At 45.3% G+C, this 17,195-nt stretch overlaps 1 protein-coding gene across 1 annotated transcript in view; it reads left to right on the top strand.

Moving 5' to 3' along the window:
* ABCA1 (ATP binding cassette subfamily A member 1) overlaps nucleotides 1-17,195 on the top strand; it is a 128,168-nt gene that overhangs the window by 17,910 nt on the left and 93,063 nt on the right. Inside the window, exons 2-3 of the mRNA XM_004710968.3 lie at nucleotides 5,197-5,359; nucleotides 16,249-16,342. Coding sequence (XP_004711025.1) covers nucleotides 5,294-5,359; nucleotides 16,249-16,342 — 160 coding nt within the window. The 5' untranslated portion in view covers nucleotides 5,197-5,293. The remainder of the gene's footprint in view (nucleotides 1-5,196; nucleotides 5,360-16,248; nucleotides 16,343-17,195) is intronic.

The raw sequence follows: 17,195 nt of genomic DNA, 5'->3' as shown, positions 1-17,195 counted from the left end.
TTTTTGTGTGAACATATGGGTAAATATCTAGGAACTGGATGGCTAGGTAGTAGTATGGTAAGTTGATGTTAAGCTTTGCAAGGAATGCCACACGCTTTTCCAAAGCAATGGTCCATTTATATATCCACTAGCTATATTTGAAAGTTCCAGTTGCTCCATCTCACCTACCCCTTGTTAAGGTTTAAATTGCCATCGCTCTAGTGGGTGCAGAGTGATATTGCATGGTAGCTCTAATTTGCTGTTCCCCACAGTTAATGATGCTGAATAATATTTCATTTGTTTATTTTAGAAGATCATATTTTGCAATCTCTGCTGTATTATGGACAATTTTAAAATATCAGTGGCTTTTGAAGCGATTATTTTAAAAGAAGTCCACCAAAAACTTGAACCGTTAAGACAAAACAAACAAGGTTGGTGTACGGAATCTCTGTTAAATTTTGGCAAGTGGTGATCTACCTGCATAAGGGATGACCAGTTCCAGACAGAGCACATAGTAGGACTTGAGCACAAAGATTGAGAGAAAGCCAGTTTCTTGGCTTCTTTGGTCTTGTGAAGACTTGTTTGGCCCTTAGGTAAACTTTAGTCCTTAGGGGGAACCTACCTAGATTCAATTACCATTTGTTCCAGTTGCTCCAGTGGTCACCTGGGAAGTGTTTATTCCTGCAAAGTTGCTCAGCAGTCCTTTGTGGCCACCACGAGTATGTGGTGGAAGCCTGCTGAACTCAGAGCTCCCTCTCTGGGGACAATTTGCCTGAATCAGGTAATGAAGCTTTGAGAATTGGTTACCACAGGCCCAGGAATGTCACCACTCTAGAATTCTGAGGCATTCTTTTTAGGTTCCAGCCATCATCTCTTAATGGATTAAGCGTACATCTCCTGAGAGCTTACTGCATGATGGGGCAGGGTACTGTTTTGTACATTAGAGGGTACAGCAGAGAAGGAAGCAGCAGGAGAACAGAGGTGTTTGTGGGAGCGCCTGAGAGAGGCTCCTGAGCCAGATGTCAGCTCAGGGGAGGTGATTAGGAAAGAACTCAAGACGTGACAGTGATGTGGAGGCCTAAGGTCAAGGGGGAGTTAACCAGGCTAATCAGACTTCTTGAACAGTGTTTCGGGAGGAGGGCATACACCAGTGAAGTCGCAGTGGTAGGGTAGAGCATGGGCCACTCAGTCAGAAAGGAGTCCCCAGGAGAATGATGAGCTAGTGAGGAGGCTGAAGTCCCACAGGGAGCCCCTCTGGGAGACCCGGTAAACCACTGTGAGCACTGTGAAGACTGGCCTCTATCCCAAGGTGGTTGGAACAAGGCAAAGGTCTTACATGGGGTAGTAGTGTTTTCAGAGACTTGGTATTATAGAGTGATATTAGATGCTGTGTGGTCAAGGGACCACACGGTGCAAGACTGGAAGCAGGGAGACCAATGAAGTGGCTCTGTGGTCAACCAGTAGTGAGATGAGACCAGCCTATTGATTGGTGATGACTGTGAAGTGGGACCCTGTCCAGCCAGTAACTGGAAATGTGTATAAGGGCAGATATGAGTGTGCTACCAGCTTTGGAAACATTGAGAAATCCAGTACATAGTACTCTCTCTCTCTCTTTTTTGTTTATGCCTATTTGTTCACTTCCTTGAAAAAGTGATGTGGAAATGTCCCTTGGCTTCGGTTATCTGACGGGCTTGGGCATTGCCAAACCCTCCTCTGGACAGAATTGTCCCCAGCATTGATTCCTGGGTCTCTGGGCAGGAGCATGGAGTTGTATAGGAAATCAGGGATGTGCCCAGGTACAGGGAGGGGATGGGGCAGATATCCAAGGTGAAGGCAAAGCATAAACTTCTGTTGCTCTGGGCTCTGCTTCTTGTAAACTATCACACTCTCTCTGTCTGAACAGGTCCCTGGGGTCAGGATCTGTGTTTGGAAAATTGGAAGCTATACTCTTAGAAACGATTGTTCAAGAAAACGCATGTGGGCCTCTCTCTGCTCCAGAAGGTTCTGTCAGGGGTGCTCTCCCTCCCTCTGACCACTCTTCCCCTGGGTTTGAGGGAGTCAGTTCTATGCTGTGGTTTGCCCCAGAGGCACCCCCAATCGTAAGACCATCTCGATCAGCGATTCTCAACCTGTGGTTTGCGACTCCTTTGGGGGTTGAACGACCCTTTCACAGGGGTTTCCCGATTCCTAACAGTAGCAAAATTACAGTGATGCAGGAGCAACAAAAATAATTTTATGGTTGGGGGGTCACCACAACCTGAGGAATTGTCTGAAAGGGTTGCGGCATGAGGAAGGTTGAGAACCACTGTCCTAAAATTTGCCCTTTCTACTTTGCCTCCCACCTTTCCAGAACCCAATGATGGGTTTGTTGGGAATAAAGGAGTGTTTAGATGGGATGTAATCATTTCTCCACAGGAAGAAACCCATAGACAGGAGAAAGATAAGTAGGGAAAAAGGATGTCATATTTCTTTGGCAATTACAATGTGCCTTTTACTGTGCTGGGCACTCACTTTAATGATCTTCCTCCCTCATTCCTCAAGACCAGGATATGTGCCAGCTTCTGTCGTCCCCACTGAAGAGAGCAAACGGAGGCTCAGGGAGCATAAGGGTTTGGCTAAGACAGTGGCTCACGACCTTCCTCATGCCGCGACCCTTTCATACAGTTCCTCAGGTGGTGGTGACCCCCCCCAGCCATAAAATTATTTTCATTGCTCCTTCATAATTGTCATTTTGCTACTGTTAGGAATTGGGTGACCCCTGTGAAAGGGTCATTTGACCCCCCAAAGGGGTCACGACCCACAGGTTGAGAACCTCTGGGATAAGAGCACGTAATGGGGAAGGGGAGACTAACAGGTCTGTACTTTCTCTGCTAGGTCACTAGTTTTGCTTTTAAATAGCAAAGAAGTGTGTCGACCTCGCCAGCGTTATTTTATCGGTCGAACAAGCTGCATGTAGCTTCTCAATCAGCCAGGTGATTCCTGGAGAGCGGCCTCTGTGTGAGCGAGCCTGGCTAATTATTGATTTCAGTCTCTGGGACGCAGACTCTTAAGCCCCGTGGAGGCTTATGTCGCACTATGACATTCTGGCACCAGTGGACATCCCTAAACAACCCCGTGGAATTTGATGCATGCGGTTTAATCCCCCTCCTTTTTGGAGGGAGAAGCTTTTTTTGGGGGGGGGGTGTCTGTTTCCTACAGCGGTTCTCAACTTTCCTCATGCCGTGCCCCTTTCATACAGTTCCTTATGTGGTGGTGACCCCTCCAACCATAAAATTATTTTCATTACTACTTCATCACTGTCGTTTTGCTACTGTTATGAATCGGGCAACCCCTGTGAAAGGGTCATTTGACCTCCAAAGGGGTCGCGACCCTCAGGTTGAGAACCGCTGCCCTAGAAGCTTGTGCTGAGTGTAGGCGATGAAGAAATAGGCCCTAAAACGTGCATCGTTTAAAGGAACTCCGGGCCTGTTGGCTTTTTAATGAATGAAGACAGAGTTCCAGACCCATTCTCATCTCCCGAAGTTTCATCCGTGGCTCTGTGCGCAAAGCGGTAATGTCCCGTGAGGAACCGAACTTTGCTCGGAGATTGAAGACTCCGAATGTAAGCCCAGGATTTGGCTTTACACCCACAGGCAGTTCTTGTTTGTTCCTTGTTTTCCCTTCCCTCGACCCCATCCGTGAGGATTCACTAAGACATTTTATAAGTCAAGCTGGTTTCTGGGAGCTGCTAAGAGTTCAGGACTTCCGAGTGCCAGTGCAGGCTAGCACATCGCTCTCTTCTTCCACCTTGAATTGCCTGCCGTGTCCTTCGCCGCTGTATTAGTCTAGGAACTTTGGAGAAACAGATCCACAGCAACTCACGTATAAGAGAGAGTTTTATGCAAAGAAAATGTTCATCACGAAAACATCCCAACCCAATGCTGCCCAAGCCCACAAGTCCAACATTAACCCATACCCCCAACACCAGTCCACAAAGTCCTCCACCTCACAAAACAGAGGCAATGATGCCAACTGCAGGAGGAAAGCTGAGTCAGTGAAGGTACAAGCATCTCAGCACTAGCAGGGGTCTCCGTATGGCTGCTCCAGCACCCAGGGCTGCATCGGGATAGGTCCATGTAGCTTCTCCTTGGGGATGTCTTGTAGGAAGTAAATCTTGCAAGCTGAAGAAGGGAACTGCTAAGGCAGCTGCACCCGGTGCAACCATCACAAAACAAGAGACCCAAGAACTAGAAAGGCGAGGCTTCACCACCCATTTATCCTTCCGCCTTTCAACCAGCACCACATGTGATTATCGGCCAGGCTGGCACAATTAACTAACTCAGCTGCCATCCTGAGCATGACCACTTGGGGGTCCACCGCTTGACAGACGTCCATCTGTTGGGTGGGCAGCTGGGACACCAGAGTTGCAGCCCCCACTCTTGAGAACCTCCCCTCACGTGGTGCCACAGCCTTGGCAGGAGGCACCTGTGGAACCTGACAGATGCAGGTAGAACCAGGCCAGAAGCGGGCACATGTCAGACGGTGGGAGGGTGGGAGCTTGGCCGGTTCCGCAGACAATGTGAGGAACCTGCGTGGCAGACTTGTTTCTCCACACGACATTGTTTTCTTGCCACAGAGACCCAGCCCTGGGGCTGCCCTCGGCACCCGGGAGCCAGGTGTCAGTGCCATTTCCATGGGGTTGAGTCACAGCCACTGCAGAGCCGCTGTGGCGTCCAGATGGGAAACCTGCTTCTTTGACGACTGTGCCATGCATCATGAGAAGAACTCAGCTCTGTGGCCAGGTGACAATTTAGTCTCCAACAAGGCTCAGAGGCGAGCATGAGTGGCACTGGTCTCTAGGCTGAAAAAATATTAGCAGCAGCCGGCACTCAGAGAAGAGAGACAGGCTCTGTAGTTCCAAGATGCCATTTCCCATCCTTGGTGTGTTTGGGCCACGTAAACATTCTTTCTTCAACTCTGTTTTCGAATAAGTGCAGTTTTCATTCCCAAATGATCACACCGTTGGCACAAAAATGACCAGGACTGTAATGATGAGCTCCGAGACTGCCCCCAGCCAACGCTGGAAGCCCTGTTTTCTCGAGCAGCCGGTGGCTGGAAGCGCAGGGCCTGGACCTGGGGGTGTCGGAGGACCCAGGAGAGAGGGCTGGCGCAGTAGCCGCATTGGCGGCTGGCTCTGCAGGATGAACTCACCATGCTTTCCCCTGCTTTATCTTCCAGTTAATGACCAGCCACCCGTCCCTGCTGGGAGCGCCTGCTATTGCCCCACAGGACCCGGAGCCGCCGGCAGGCTGCTGTGGGCGCTGGCTGCGGGAACATGGCTTGGGGGTCCCAGTTGAGGTTGCTGCTGTGGAAGAACCTCACTTTCAGAAGAAGACAAACAGTAAGCTTGGATTTTCTAAATGAATTTGAGTTGGGTGTTGGAGGAAGGAGGAAAGGGAGGCCTTTTGGCTTTCAGAAACTGATGGAATGAATTTGGATCCCTGGTGGTCACAGGACTTCAGGGGCCGGCGACCCGTGGGTGGGTCTGGTGTGGCCCTCGGGCTGATTGTAGAGGGCAGGCAGACAGTACTGCTAGCTTTGGTTTGTGCAAGTGCCCAGGCCTCCGTTCTGATCCCTGCAAGCTGGCACAAAACTGCCCCTGCCCACCTGTTCTAACTTTTGGCCCATAACCCAGTTATCTACATGGCTCTCCAAAAGCACCCATAGGGCTCCTTCCTGTCTTTCTGGGAGGTGGGAGTGTGAAATGAGGTAACGAGGAGGCTGTTAAGAGACCAATTCCCGGATCTCTTAGTGTCAGGTGAGCACCCTCATTTGAGCTTAGCTTTGTCCCAAAGGAATACCATAATGGGACTTTAAAACAACATTTTTTGGAGGGTTCTAAGGCTTTTACTTTCTACTTGGTCTAAGAACATTTCCACTAATTCTGAGGGCAATCCTTCTTAATGCACAGGTGAGTAATGTATTTCCACAAAGGAGGGTGGGGTGGGGAGGGCAAGGGGCACTCTCTGAAGCTCAGCTATCTGCTCTTTGGCTTCTCTGTCTCTGAACCCCCACGGTGCTCATTCCTTCTAGTGTCCTGGGCTCAGCCTCACCTCTGGCTAGATGGTCTCCAAATGCGTTTCCTGCCTTCTTTTTCCTGAGTAGTCAGCCTGTCCCCTGACTGGCAAGACTAGTGACGCTCCTCATGTCTGAAATCCAAACGATAATCTTTCTTAGACGCAAAGGTGCTAGATAGGACCTTGGAAATAATTTGCTTGCGTGTTTCTTAAGCTACAATAATATCTGGGCCCTTTATAAAAGAACAAGAATGTCAAGGTACCCTTGTGCTCCGTAGATACCTTTTATTGCCATGTTACTTAAATTTGTACACGTGCGAAACTAGATGTAAAACCCCTTTTGCTACGACTATATAACCCATACACGTTTACCAATTAAATGCACACAAAATTATAAAACCAATACAATGCAAATTAACATCTTTACTTTGATGAGACAGCTGGTGGTTTAGCTGTCCAGATTATAAATTGCTCCATGAAAATGGTAGTGAATGTGACAGTGAGTTTTGAGTTTGGCCAGTCCAAAAGACAATGTGCTGCCCCTGTCCGATAAGCCTGGACTGCTAACCACAGATAGTGGTTCAAACCCACCAGCAGCTCCAAGTGGGAAGGCTGAGGCTGTCTGCTTCTGTAGATTCACAACCTCGGGCACCCATGATATAGGGCTACTATGTATCGGATTCGGCTTGATGGCAGTGGGTTTGTTTAGTGGCTCCAGTCTCCATTTTTCCTGCGAGCACAGCTTCATTTGATGCCACGTGGCTTTCATTTGGCCCAGTCTCGCCATTCGTAAATCAAGCGTGCATCTGTTCCTTTCTCATTAGCCTGCTATGAAACACAAATATAAACTGGGGCTTTGAAATCCTGTGCCAGGACTTGATTATGAAATGGGCATCCAAAAAATTACAGGTCCGTTGATGAGAATGTATGTAGGTGGCCATTGAAATGAAAACGCACAATATTTCAAATCCCCATAGAGAACTCTCAACCCTTCAAGAAGGTATGGATAGAATCTAGCTTGGGCAACATGCAGTTACAAACGTGTCCTCTGAATCCCAAGATCATCCGTGAGAGCAGGGCCTGGACCCCGTGGCTCCTGCCCCAGCACTAAGAGTAGAATATGTTAGTGTAACAGAAACAAGCACTTAAGAATGGACTGCCCTGTGTCAGGTACTCATACTTTCTTAACCAGGCTATTCTTTTTGAGATCTCACAAAACATTTACCTTTCTGGACTTTATATTTGGGGAATTTGAAGCTTAGAGAGAGTAAGAACTTTGTCTCACACCCATACTGCAAGTACGCAGTAGAGGTCATGTTCAGACCCTGGTCATCCGATACTAAAATCCACTGTGCGTTTCAGTAAAATATTGCTGTTTTTTGCTATCCTCTGTCCCAAGCCCTTTTGGGTTTATGGCTTCTTTCTGGCCTTCCCCTGCCTCCTAAGGTAGTTCTCAGGCCCTGCGTACTTATCTCTTCTTTGCATTTCTTGGCTACCAAGCAGGTCCAGGGCCCCTGCTTCGTCTCTACCTGGTGGCAGCAACCTGCATGACAGAAATTTGTCTCTGTCCTGCTGTGTCCATCAGTCAGGGAGGAGTGGAAAACATGGTTTCATCTTAGGAATAAAAGGGGGGCTCAGAAATAGCTTCATCCTGTCCTCATACCTTACAGATAAGGAAACTGAGGCACAGAGCCGGGAAAGGATTTCTCCAATTTGAGCCAACCAGTAACTGAACTGGGACACCAGTTGGCATTGCCAAGACTTAGGCCAGCTTCTTTTCCAGCCCATGGCATGATATTTTCTTCTTCGCGAAGTCTTCATCAGCGCCAGGGTCCAGCGTAGAGGTGGAGGCTTTAGGGCAGGGAGTAGCTTCTCTGTGCTCAGCCACACATGGAGTGAAGCGCACGGAGCCCTGGGACAGAACGTTGAGTTGAGTTGGACAGAGTTGAGTCATCCCGATTGGTCCAATCTGCAGTCATCTTTGGCTTGTTGGTTCTTGCTCATTGGAGTTCCTGGATTTCAAAGTTTGTGTCAGTATTGGAGAGGCAGGCTTTGGCATAAACAAATTGGAACCTCGTGGTGGAGTTCTTGTTGAAGGAGGGAGTGGAGACACAACACTCAGCACACAGAGGTTTTCTGAGATGCCTGCTAAGGTGCCGGAGTTACCTCTCTTCCTAGAGCCGGGGTCCTCAAACTATGGCCCACGGGCCACATGTGGCCCACCAAGGACCGCTGGGTGTTTTTGCCCATTTTGGTTTTTTACTTCAAAATAAGATGTGTGCAATGTGCATAGGAATTTGTTCATAGTTTTTTTTTTTTTAAACTATAGTCTGGCCCTCCAACTGTCTGAGGGACAGTGAACTGGCCCCCTGTTTAAAAAGTTTGAGGACCCCTGCCCTAGAGGATGTGGATTTTACTGAATCAGAAAGGAAAGTGGTTTATATTAAGGCATAGCTGTTTAGATGATCAGAACTAGAGAAACCTGGCTTGCCCTAGTGCCATGATGGAGGCCCTACAGACACAACCCCCCACCCCTTGTTTTTGATCAGGCTTTGCATTATCTGCAAGGAGCTCTCGTGGTACAGTGGGCTTGAGCCCCCAGGTGCTCCCGGCAGAAAGATCAGGCTGTCTGCTCCTGTAAAGACACACAGTCTGGGCAACTTTATGGGGGTGATTCTACTCCCTCCTGTAGGAGCACTGTGAAGTGGAATCTTTTTTTGTGTGCTTTTTTTATACTAAAGACCTTCAGTTCTGGTAGCCCTTTCTCAGATTGGTAGCTCTTTACCTGATACGCCTTCCTTTGATGCCTAGATTATAGTGTTTAGACATTGGAACCTGTTAAGGTTTGGGTGCCACGTTGATAGCTCACCTGCTAGTTCTGCAGGGAGAAAAATTGGCCTACAATGTATAGGAGATTGGCTGCGTGCTCCCTTTCTCCTGAGATCCTGGTAGGTAGCAGCTTGGTCCCAGAGGCTAGACCGGAGGCTGAGACACGCTGAATCAGTATCTGCTGAATGAGTGGGAAATGTATTCATAGCTTGCTCATTCATTTTTGAGTCTCCAGGAAGCTCCCCTGTTATCGAAGCCTGGTGTGATGCTGCTAAGGAAGAAAGGAAAGACTGTAAAAACCTGCAGCCGAAGAATATACCTCAGAACACCTCCACGGCGAAGGGAAACTCTTTGCCCTTTCCTCTCTGCCTTTGCTTGCTGATGGATCCTGTGCTCCTTGCTTCTGGGCCCCCATTGTACAGCCCCAGGCACCCTTCGTTAGGCTTAGCTTTTCCCTGTTTCTTTTGGGCAAAGAATCTGCTAAAGTTAAGTTGCGAAAGTTGGGTGCAAAGCTCAGTTTGGGTCCAAAGTAACTCATGTGGGTGGTAATCATTCTGCACAAACAGAGTTTGGGACAGGAAGAGGGAGGTGCTTCGGAGTTCTCAGCATCCTCATCTGGTTTGGGGGCTGATCCAGGGGCCAAAGTCCCAGGGAGCAGATGGGACCATGTGTGACCATATGGCTTCCTCTCTTTTGCCTCTATTGTCTATTTTCCCCAAATTAGATTTGACTAGCCATGTGGCTGGGAAAATAGATCATTCTAATTTGTGTATGCCATGTTGGAATACCGGGCTTGGAGCATTGTTCAGGGACAAGGAATAGTTACAAGCAAATTAAAACTCCTCATTAAGAGCCAGAGACTTCTGCTAGATGGAGACTTTCTGTGGCCCCCTCTCCCATCGCACCACTTCCAGCTTCACTTGCCACTGAGACTCCCTTTGTGCTGACTTTGATGGTTAGGATTCTAATCACAGTCTGGTCACCATGTACTTCAGCGGCCTTGGGAGACTCATTTCTTCTAAACTGTAGTTTCCCCCTTTATGGGATGAAGATAGAACAAATAATTATTTATTGTTTTGCTTGTGTAAATCTTTATTCAGTGCCTACCACGGGCTGTGCGTGGTGCTGGGTGTACAGTGGAGAAAGAACCAGACAGTGTCATCTCGGGCCGCATCCCGCTTATAGTTCAGTGAAGGAAGCTGATGTTTAATACAGCCATCGCATTAGCACCAATTGACTTACCAACTGTGGCCAAGGCTATGAAGGAAAACAAAACCAGCTCATTTTTGTTTAACACCAAATCCTGTTTTCAGTTATTTAGGTCAGTTATGAAGGTCTTATTTTTATAGAGGGCTATTTTGAACACATTGTCATATTTATATTTTGGACATCTTGTCAGGAGAGACCAGTCTCCAGAGAAGAACATCATGTTTGGTAAAGTAGAGGGCCATCAAAAAAGAGGAAGGCCGTGGATGGGACATGGATTGACCCACTGGCGGCATCGAAGGGCGTAGGCCTAGGAATAATTGTGAAGCTGGCACAGTGCTTTCTTCTGTTGTGCAGAGGGTCATGATGGCGCGGAGGCAACTTGGTGGGCTTTCATTTCGTCATTTGCTGAGCATTCTGCTTGGTGCTGATAGAACCTTTTATCACCCTGGTGATAATATGAGGGAGCTCATTGTCCTGCGTGTTCGCTTTTGCCTCTCAGAATCTTCTCTGATATTTCATCTAAGTGTTTGCTCCGAGGCTTGTTTCCATACCAACTTCTAAAAAGTATCCTACTATGAAAAGTGAAGTTTTATTAAATCTACACGTTATCTTGGGAAATGCGATGATCTTTGGATATTAATTCTTGGCCATCTAGGAACATGGCAGAATGCCTTTGCTCGCATTCGTTTTTCTCTTCCTTTCTTCCTCTCAGCAGAGCCCTGGGAGTTGCGTGCTTTTGAGCTGGGCCGCTCCCCCCATGGTTGGAAACCAGCAGCCGCTCTGCTGGAGGAAGATGGAAGCTTTCTATTCCTACAAACAGTTACAGCCTCAAAACCGACAGGGGCACTGTGACCCTGGCCTAGGGGGCTGCTGTGAGTCCGAATCCACTCGCTAGCAGTGAGCTTGGTTTGATGATTGCTCTTATTAAAGTGCTGTGGTTTTCTTTTGTATAAGAATTGCATACTTGAGATTAATGCCTAAGATGTTTACTGCTCTGTGGATCTGTTGTTACTGAGTAGGATGATTCTCCCAGCCCCCATTCGATTAGTTGAATTGGTTATCATGTGCTTCCAGGATTGCTGTTCTATTGGGGAAGTTATTTTGTTTCTGATGAATTTTTCATGTTTTAAAATCAGCTGCAGCTTTTTGGTGAATTTTGGGGGTTCTTTTAGATTTGTGACCGGGCTGTAAACAAAAAAGCATACTTTCATCTCCTCCTTTCTGCTCCTCTTCCTCCTCTTTATTCATCTTTAAAAAAATAGTTTAATTGACCTATAATTCACATAACATACAATTCAATAGTTTAATCATATAAAAAAGAGTTTATTCTTCTAGTTTCCTTTTCATACCTCACTGTGTTCTCAAGAATTTCAACACAATGCTAAGAAACAGAAACTTATTTCAGGATGGCGCAAGACGTTTTGACTATTTTTGCCCATAAGACTTTTGCCCAAGGGCAAATTTTTATTCCTTTGATTTTCTGTGTTCTCATTTCATGCCTTTTCCTCAGGTGAATAAGGATACATCTTGGAGAGTTTTAAAAATTTTATTGGGGGCTCTTACAGCTCTTACAACAATCCGTACATCAATTGTATCGAGCATATTTGTACATATGTTGCCATCATTATTTTCTAAACATTTACTTTCTATTTGAGTCCTTGGTATCAGCTCCTCTTTTTTTTATCTTGGAGAGTTTTAAGAGCACCATAGCTATGGTTTGATCCATGTTGAATGATGATTATAGTAACAGTGGTCACAATAAGTTGGCCTCTACACTAAGTCATTTATACAAAATAGCATTAAATTTGAATGTTTATCACCTAAAGAAAGTTTTGCCGTTGTCTTGGGGGAGAAACACCCTTGGATTCATCCATGTATGTCCACCTCATTGGCTACTGAAGCAAGACTAAAAGAGTTTCCAGGAGGAGTGTGTAATGACAGAGCAGCAACCTTATTTCCAAGCTGTGTATGGGGAAGCCCAGTGGGATAGACGTGGTTAAGCATTGGGCTGCTAACTGCAAGTTTGGTGGTTCCAGCCCATTGGCTGTTAAGGCACCGTCTAGTCTACCATTTAAGGTTGGTTGCTGTGAGATGGAATTGGCTCAGTGGCAGTGGTTGTTGTTATGCTAAGGACCTCGTGGTAAACCTGTGAGATGGGGAAAATTGTGACTTTCACAGAGAACCAGAATGGCCTTCCTAGCCGAAATCAGGTCAGGTTTCTAAAGGGTGGTGGCTAATAGGAAAAGAATGACCGAGAACATCTCTTTGACTTGGGAAGGTGACTGGTTTTATGAGAGTAATAATTTTAAAGGTACAGGGCACAGGACATGGGTTAAATTTTGACTCATGAGTATGGGGGATGTGAGCTTTGGAGACAGTCTCTAAGACTGTTAACTCTTTGAGGAAGCAGAAAACCTCATCTTTCTCCTGAGGAGCCAGCTGCTGGCTTCAAACTTCTGACCTTGTGGTTAGCAGCCTAATGCGTCACCACTGTAGAGTCGTTCACAGAATTTCATTTGGAATAGTGATTTAGGATGTGGCCTTCCGAGTCAGGCAGGATCTACCTTGACTCGTCCTTGTCCTGTGTAATTGGAGACGTCCGTAGCACCTGCCTCCCAGGGCACCCTGCCAACAGAGGAAGGAATCCACGACAATGTTCCTAGTCCCTACTGAGTCTGCACAGGATGGGACAGACTGTCTGCCCTAAAAGTAGAAATGGAAACTTCAGAACGTCAATTCTTTTAAAAAAAATCATTTTATTAGGGGCTCATACAACTCTTCACCATCTGTACATATATCATTTGTGTCCAGCACATTAGTACATATGTCGACTTCATCATTCTCACAACACCCGCTTTCCACTTGAGCCCTTGGTGTCAGCTCCTCACTTCTTAATACACTTTTGGAAAGTTCACTCTTTCTATGCTCAATTCAATCACAGTCGAACAGTTTGTAGTTTTAAAAATATTTGTTGGTTGGCGTGGAGAGCGTCCACACAAAGCAAACACCCGTTGAACGGTGTCTACATGTACAGTTCGGTGACATTGGTTACAGTCCTCCAGTGCATTCGCTCCTCATTTCCCTCATCCCCCAACTGTGCCTCCTCCATTAGCATACACTCACTGCTCCCTCCCCTCCCTCTAGATTTCCTATCTAATCTTTCTTTTTGCTCTTATTCCAAATAGATACGGTCGTTCTTAAATGAACTCAGTGCTCAAGGTAGAGAACCCTTACTATTTAAGCTAAATGACCGGTTTGGGGAAGACTTCAGGGTTATTGTTGGCTTAAGGTTTAAAGATTACCTCAGGGCAATAGTTTGGGGAACTCTTTTAGCCTTCATGGTTCCAGAAATTCTGGATTACATGGGGGCTTGAAATTCTGCAAAGAGCCCGCACCCCATATTACTAGGATTCGATAGAATCTGTGATCAAAATGTTCAATCATGGAGCCGTGTCATCCCGTCTGGTTTCATCACAAAGGAGGCCGCTGTTCATGAAGGCTGTTAGGTACACTTTCCACGGCTTCCTTCTTATTCCTGGCTCTCCTTTCCTTTGTTGCTCCAAGTTTTACCTAAGTGTAGGCCTAAAATGCTTAGAATTTTGTGTTCTATTTATACTTAATATTGCACAGTTGATGATTTTTGTCACATCACTATTCTTGTAATGACTGCATAATGCCAAGTAGATGTACCATGATTTAGTCATTTCCCTACCGCTGTTCATTTAAGTTCTTTCCAACATTTGGCAATTATAATGTCTCAAAAGAATGAATAACCTCATCTATATAGCTTGTTGATGACTTAAATTTGGTTCTGTAGGACGAATTCCCAGAAATATTACTTAATCAAAGGGGATAAATAAACATGCCTTTTGAATACCTATTGTCAAATGGTTTTCTCAAAGGGCTGTACTGATTGATCTTTCCATTGCCGTTAGTTTTTCAGCTTCATTTCATTTACCCTTACTCAACAAACAGCTTCTGAGCCTTACTCAACAGACATCTTTTGGCAGGTTTAGTGAGTAGACAGTGTCATTAGGTGAGACCTATTCAAAACTTAACTGCCATCAAATCAATTCAGACTCTTTAGTGACTCTGTATGTCAGGATAGAACTTCCCTTGTGGGTTTCCAAGACTGTAACCCTTTAACAGAGTAGAAAGCCTCATCTTTCTCTCGGGAAGTGGCTGTTGGTTTTGAACTGCTGACCTTGAGGTTAGCAGCCCCAAGTGTAACCACCAGAAATGCTCCTATATAAATTGGGCTCCTGCTATGCCACATGCTGATGGAAGCACAGAGTGCCTTAAAAGGGAGGTGGTGGACACAGCTGGTAAACAGGCCCAATGTCATTTCAGACTTGGAGTGGTCAGTGTGTGCTGCTCTTTGGGATTATTACAGAAATACTTAGCAAGACCTGAGCGCAGCATCTTGGAACTTCAGGGTTTTGTTGTCAGCATACTTTCTTCAAAGAGGGACCTGCTGGTCTTATTTTATCTTCTTTGTGTTATGTGAAGTAAACTATTTTCCAGCCTTATAAGGCAACAATGGATTTTTGCCTTATTTATCTGCCTATTAGAGAAATAATACATGCTTATTATAGGAAATTTAGAAAACAGGAAAAGATTGAAAAGAATCCCTCATGCTTTCATGCCAGTATATCTATTGGTATAAATTTGTAGTTCATTCCCAAAAGAAGATTTTATTATTTTTAAAGAGTCTAATGCGAACCACATAAAATGTCTTTGGAAATTCTGAACTTTGGAAATGCCAAAGTAAACAAAATATAATAAATGACACTCGGGCATTCTGAAGTGCCAATCCATAGTAGGAGAGTTAAATTCATTGTTACCTATTTATAAACGATCAAGGAACCTTGAAAAACCAAATTTAAAAGATATTTTATGTCACGGAAAATGCCCCAAGTGTTATGTTGAATGAGAAAGCCTAATGAAAAATTATATGTGCTGTACAATCTTGGATTCATAGGAAAAATATTAATATACATAGGAAAAACCAAATATATTAACAGAGAACCATTGTTGGCTCAATTACTAGGGATTATATTTCTGGGAAGTCGTATAAGGGTGATTTGTATTACATTTTTCTACCTTTAAAAATATTTTTTAATTCTCAAATTTTCTATAATAAAAAATATGTGGATGTGAGGATCAAGCGAAAACTTGATTATTTTTTTTTAAAAAGGAAGAATTACGTAGCAGCGTTGGCTTTGCGACTCTGAAGGCACCGTCACCACTACTGTTAGCCACAGGCCACACGACTCTCCTGGGCTTCTGTGGTGTTCTGATTAAAATTTAGAATGAGGAACTGAAAGACATGGAATTGATAAGAGATATGAGGCCATGTAACCAGTTGTCTGAATACCACTGGTTAAATTAGACTGTCTTTGTGAGTTCTTGTTTTTCCTGCCTGTTTATCTGTTGGTTTGCTTTTCCTGGTGGATCAAACTGTATTGGGATTCATGATCTTCCAACCCATTGGAGAAGATGGGAAGACTTGGCACTGCTGCCAGTTTTCCAACTTAGGGAGCACACAGACCAATATTGCCGCGTGTGTGAATGTTTATTCTCCATTGGAACCCTCTTCCAAGCCCAAGGGGGAGGTGGGGAGCAAGCTTAGGTATGTGTAGAGGAGCAGAGGTGGGTGTACATAGCAGCACATCAGGCTGCCCTCCTTTTAGTAAGTGGCCATTACTTGCCTGGCCCTGTGCTAAAGCTGGAAATGCAACGATGACCAGGACCCAGTGTATTCACAGTGCAGGTGGAAGTCAGCGATAGAAGCGGATGATTCTCAGGAACTAGTTGAGAACCTATGGAAGGACGAAGCAGGGTATCCTGTGGGACAAAGGCGCGTAGCTCAGCCTGAGATTGAAGTCAAGGAAACCGTGCCTGGTTGAGCTGTGGAGACATGAGCTAGAGGAAGCAGGGTGAAAGCACCTTCCTTGGCTTCAGGAAGGCACAGAAATCTGGAATAGAGCCATTGCAGAGAATTGCAAACAACTGGATGTTATTAAAGCTTAAGTTATTAGCAAAGAGTAGGAGAGGCTGGAAAGGTTGATCAATTTTTAAATGAACGCTTCTGTGTATTTCCCAAAGCTCAATAGAATTAGGCACCTGGGTGATATTTTTAATCCACAGTGCTCATGTCTTGTTTCCTCCCCAGTGTCAGCTGTTGCTGGAGGTGGCCTGGCCTCTGTTTATCTTCCTGATCCTGATATCTGTTCGACTGAGCTACCCACCCTATGAACAACATGAATGTGAGTATCTGTGACACCCTGTTTGAGACTCACCATTGGCGCGGGAAGTCTAAGCAATAGACATGAGGTGCATTTGGTTTTTCCAAGCGTGCTAACCTTACGCAGCACCACCAAGATTTCCTTTTCTTTCTTTTCTTTTCTGGTTTTTTTTTTTTTTTGAGACGAGTTTCCAAAGTATGGAATGGCATCAATAGTAATTATAATGGTCACCAACATTTTAAAGCATTTTTATAGAACTTCTTAGTTTGACTGATACTTTCTTTGATTCTCAAACAATTTTGCATACTAGACTATTATTATTGTCATCATTTGCTTTAATTTCTTGATAAATAAGTTGGGACACAGGGAAGGTTGATACTTGACTTGCTTGCTCAAAGTCACCCAGCTAGTTAGTAAGCACAGGCAGCCTGACTCCCAAACATGCACTTTGGTAATATCCTTTATCATAGGCATAGACACAGTAATACAGTGGCTAAGAGCACAAGCTCTGGTTGTCAAATTACCTGGGCTTGAATATGGCCTGCAGCATTTACTATGCTCCCTTGGGCAGATGACCACCACAGCTGTGATACAGTTTGTACCTTAGTTTCTTCATCTCTAAAAGGGGAATAGTAATACACCTATCCTTCACTTATTGACTATCTCATCTGATATTTCACATTTATGACAATAGTGAAAATTCTCCGTTTTGCGTGTCAACAATGTATGTCTGGCATTAATGAATGTCAGGGTGCTAGGTGACAGTAAGTGGCTATGATAGCGATAGTTATGTGTCAACTTGACTCAACAAAGATTCTTAGTGGTTTGGCAATTATGTAATGATGTAATTTGGCAGTTACATAATAAAGTAGTC

Source organism: Echinops telfairi, unplaced genomic scaffold (genome assembly GCF_000313985.2).
Source record: "Echinops telfairi isolate 266 unplaced genomic scaffold, ASM31398v2 ScPeMD7_7410;HRSCAF=8448, whole genome shotgun sequence".
NCBI lineage: Eukaryota > Metazoa > Chordata > Mammalia > Afrosoricida > Tenrecidae > Echinops > Echinops telfairi.
Note: the sequence above shows the minus strand (reverse complement) of the source record. Positions and strands in the feature narration are given on the sequence as shown.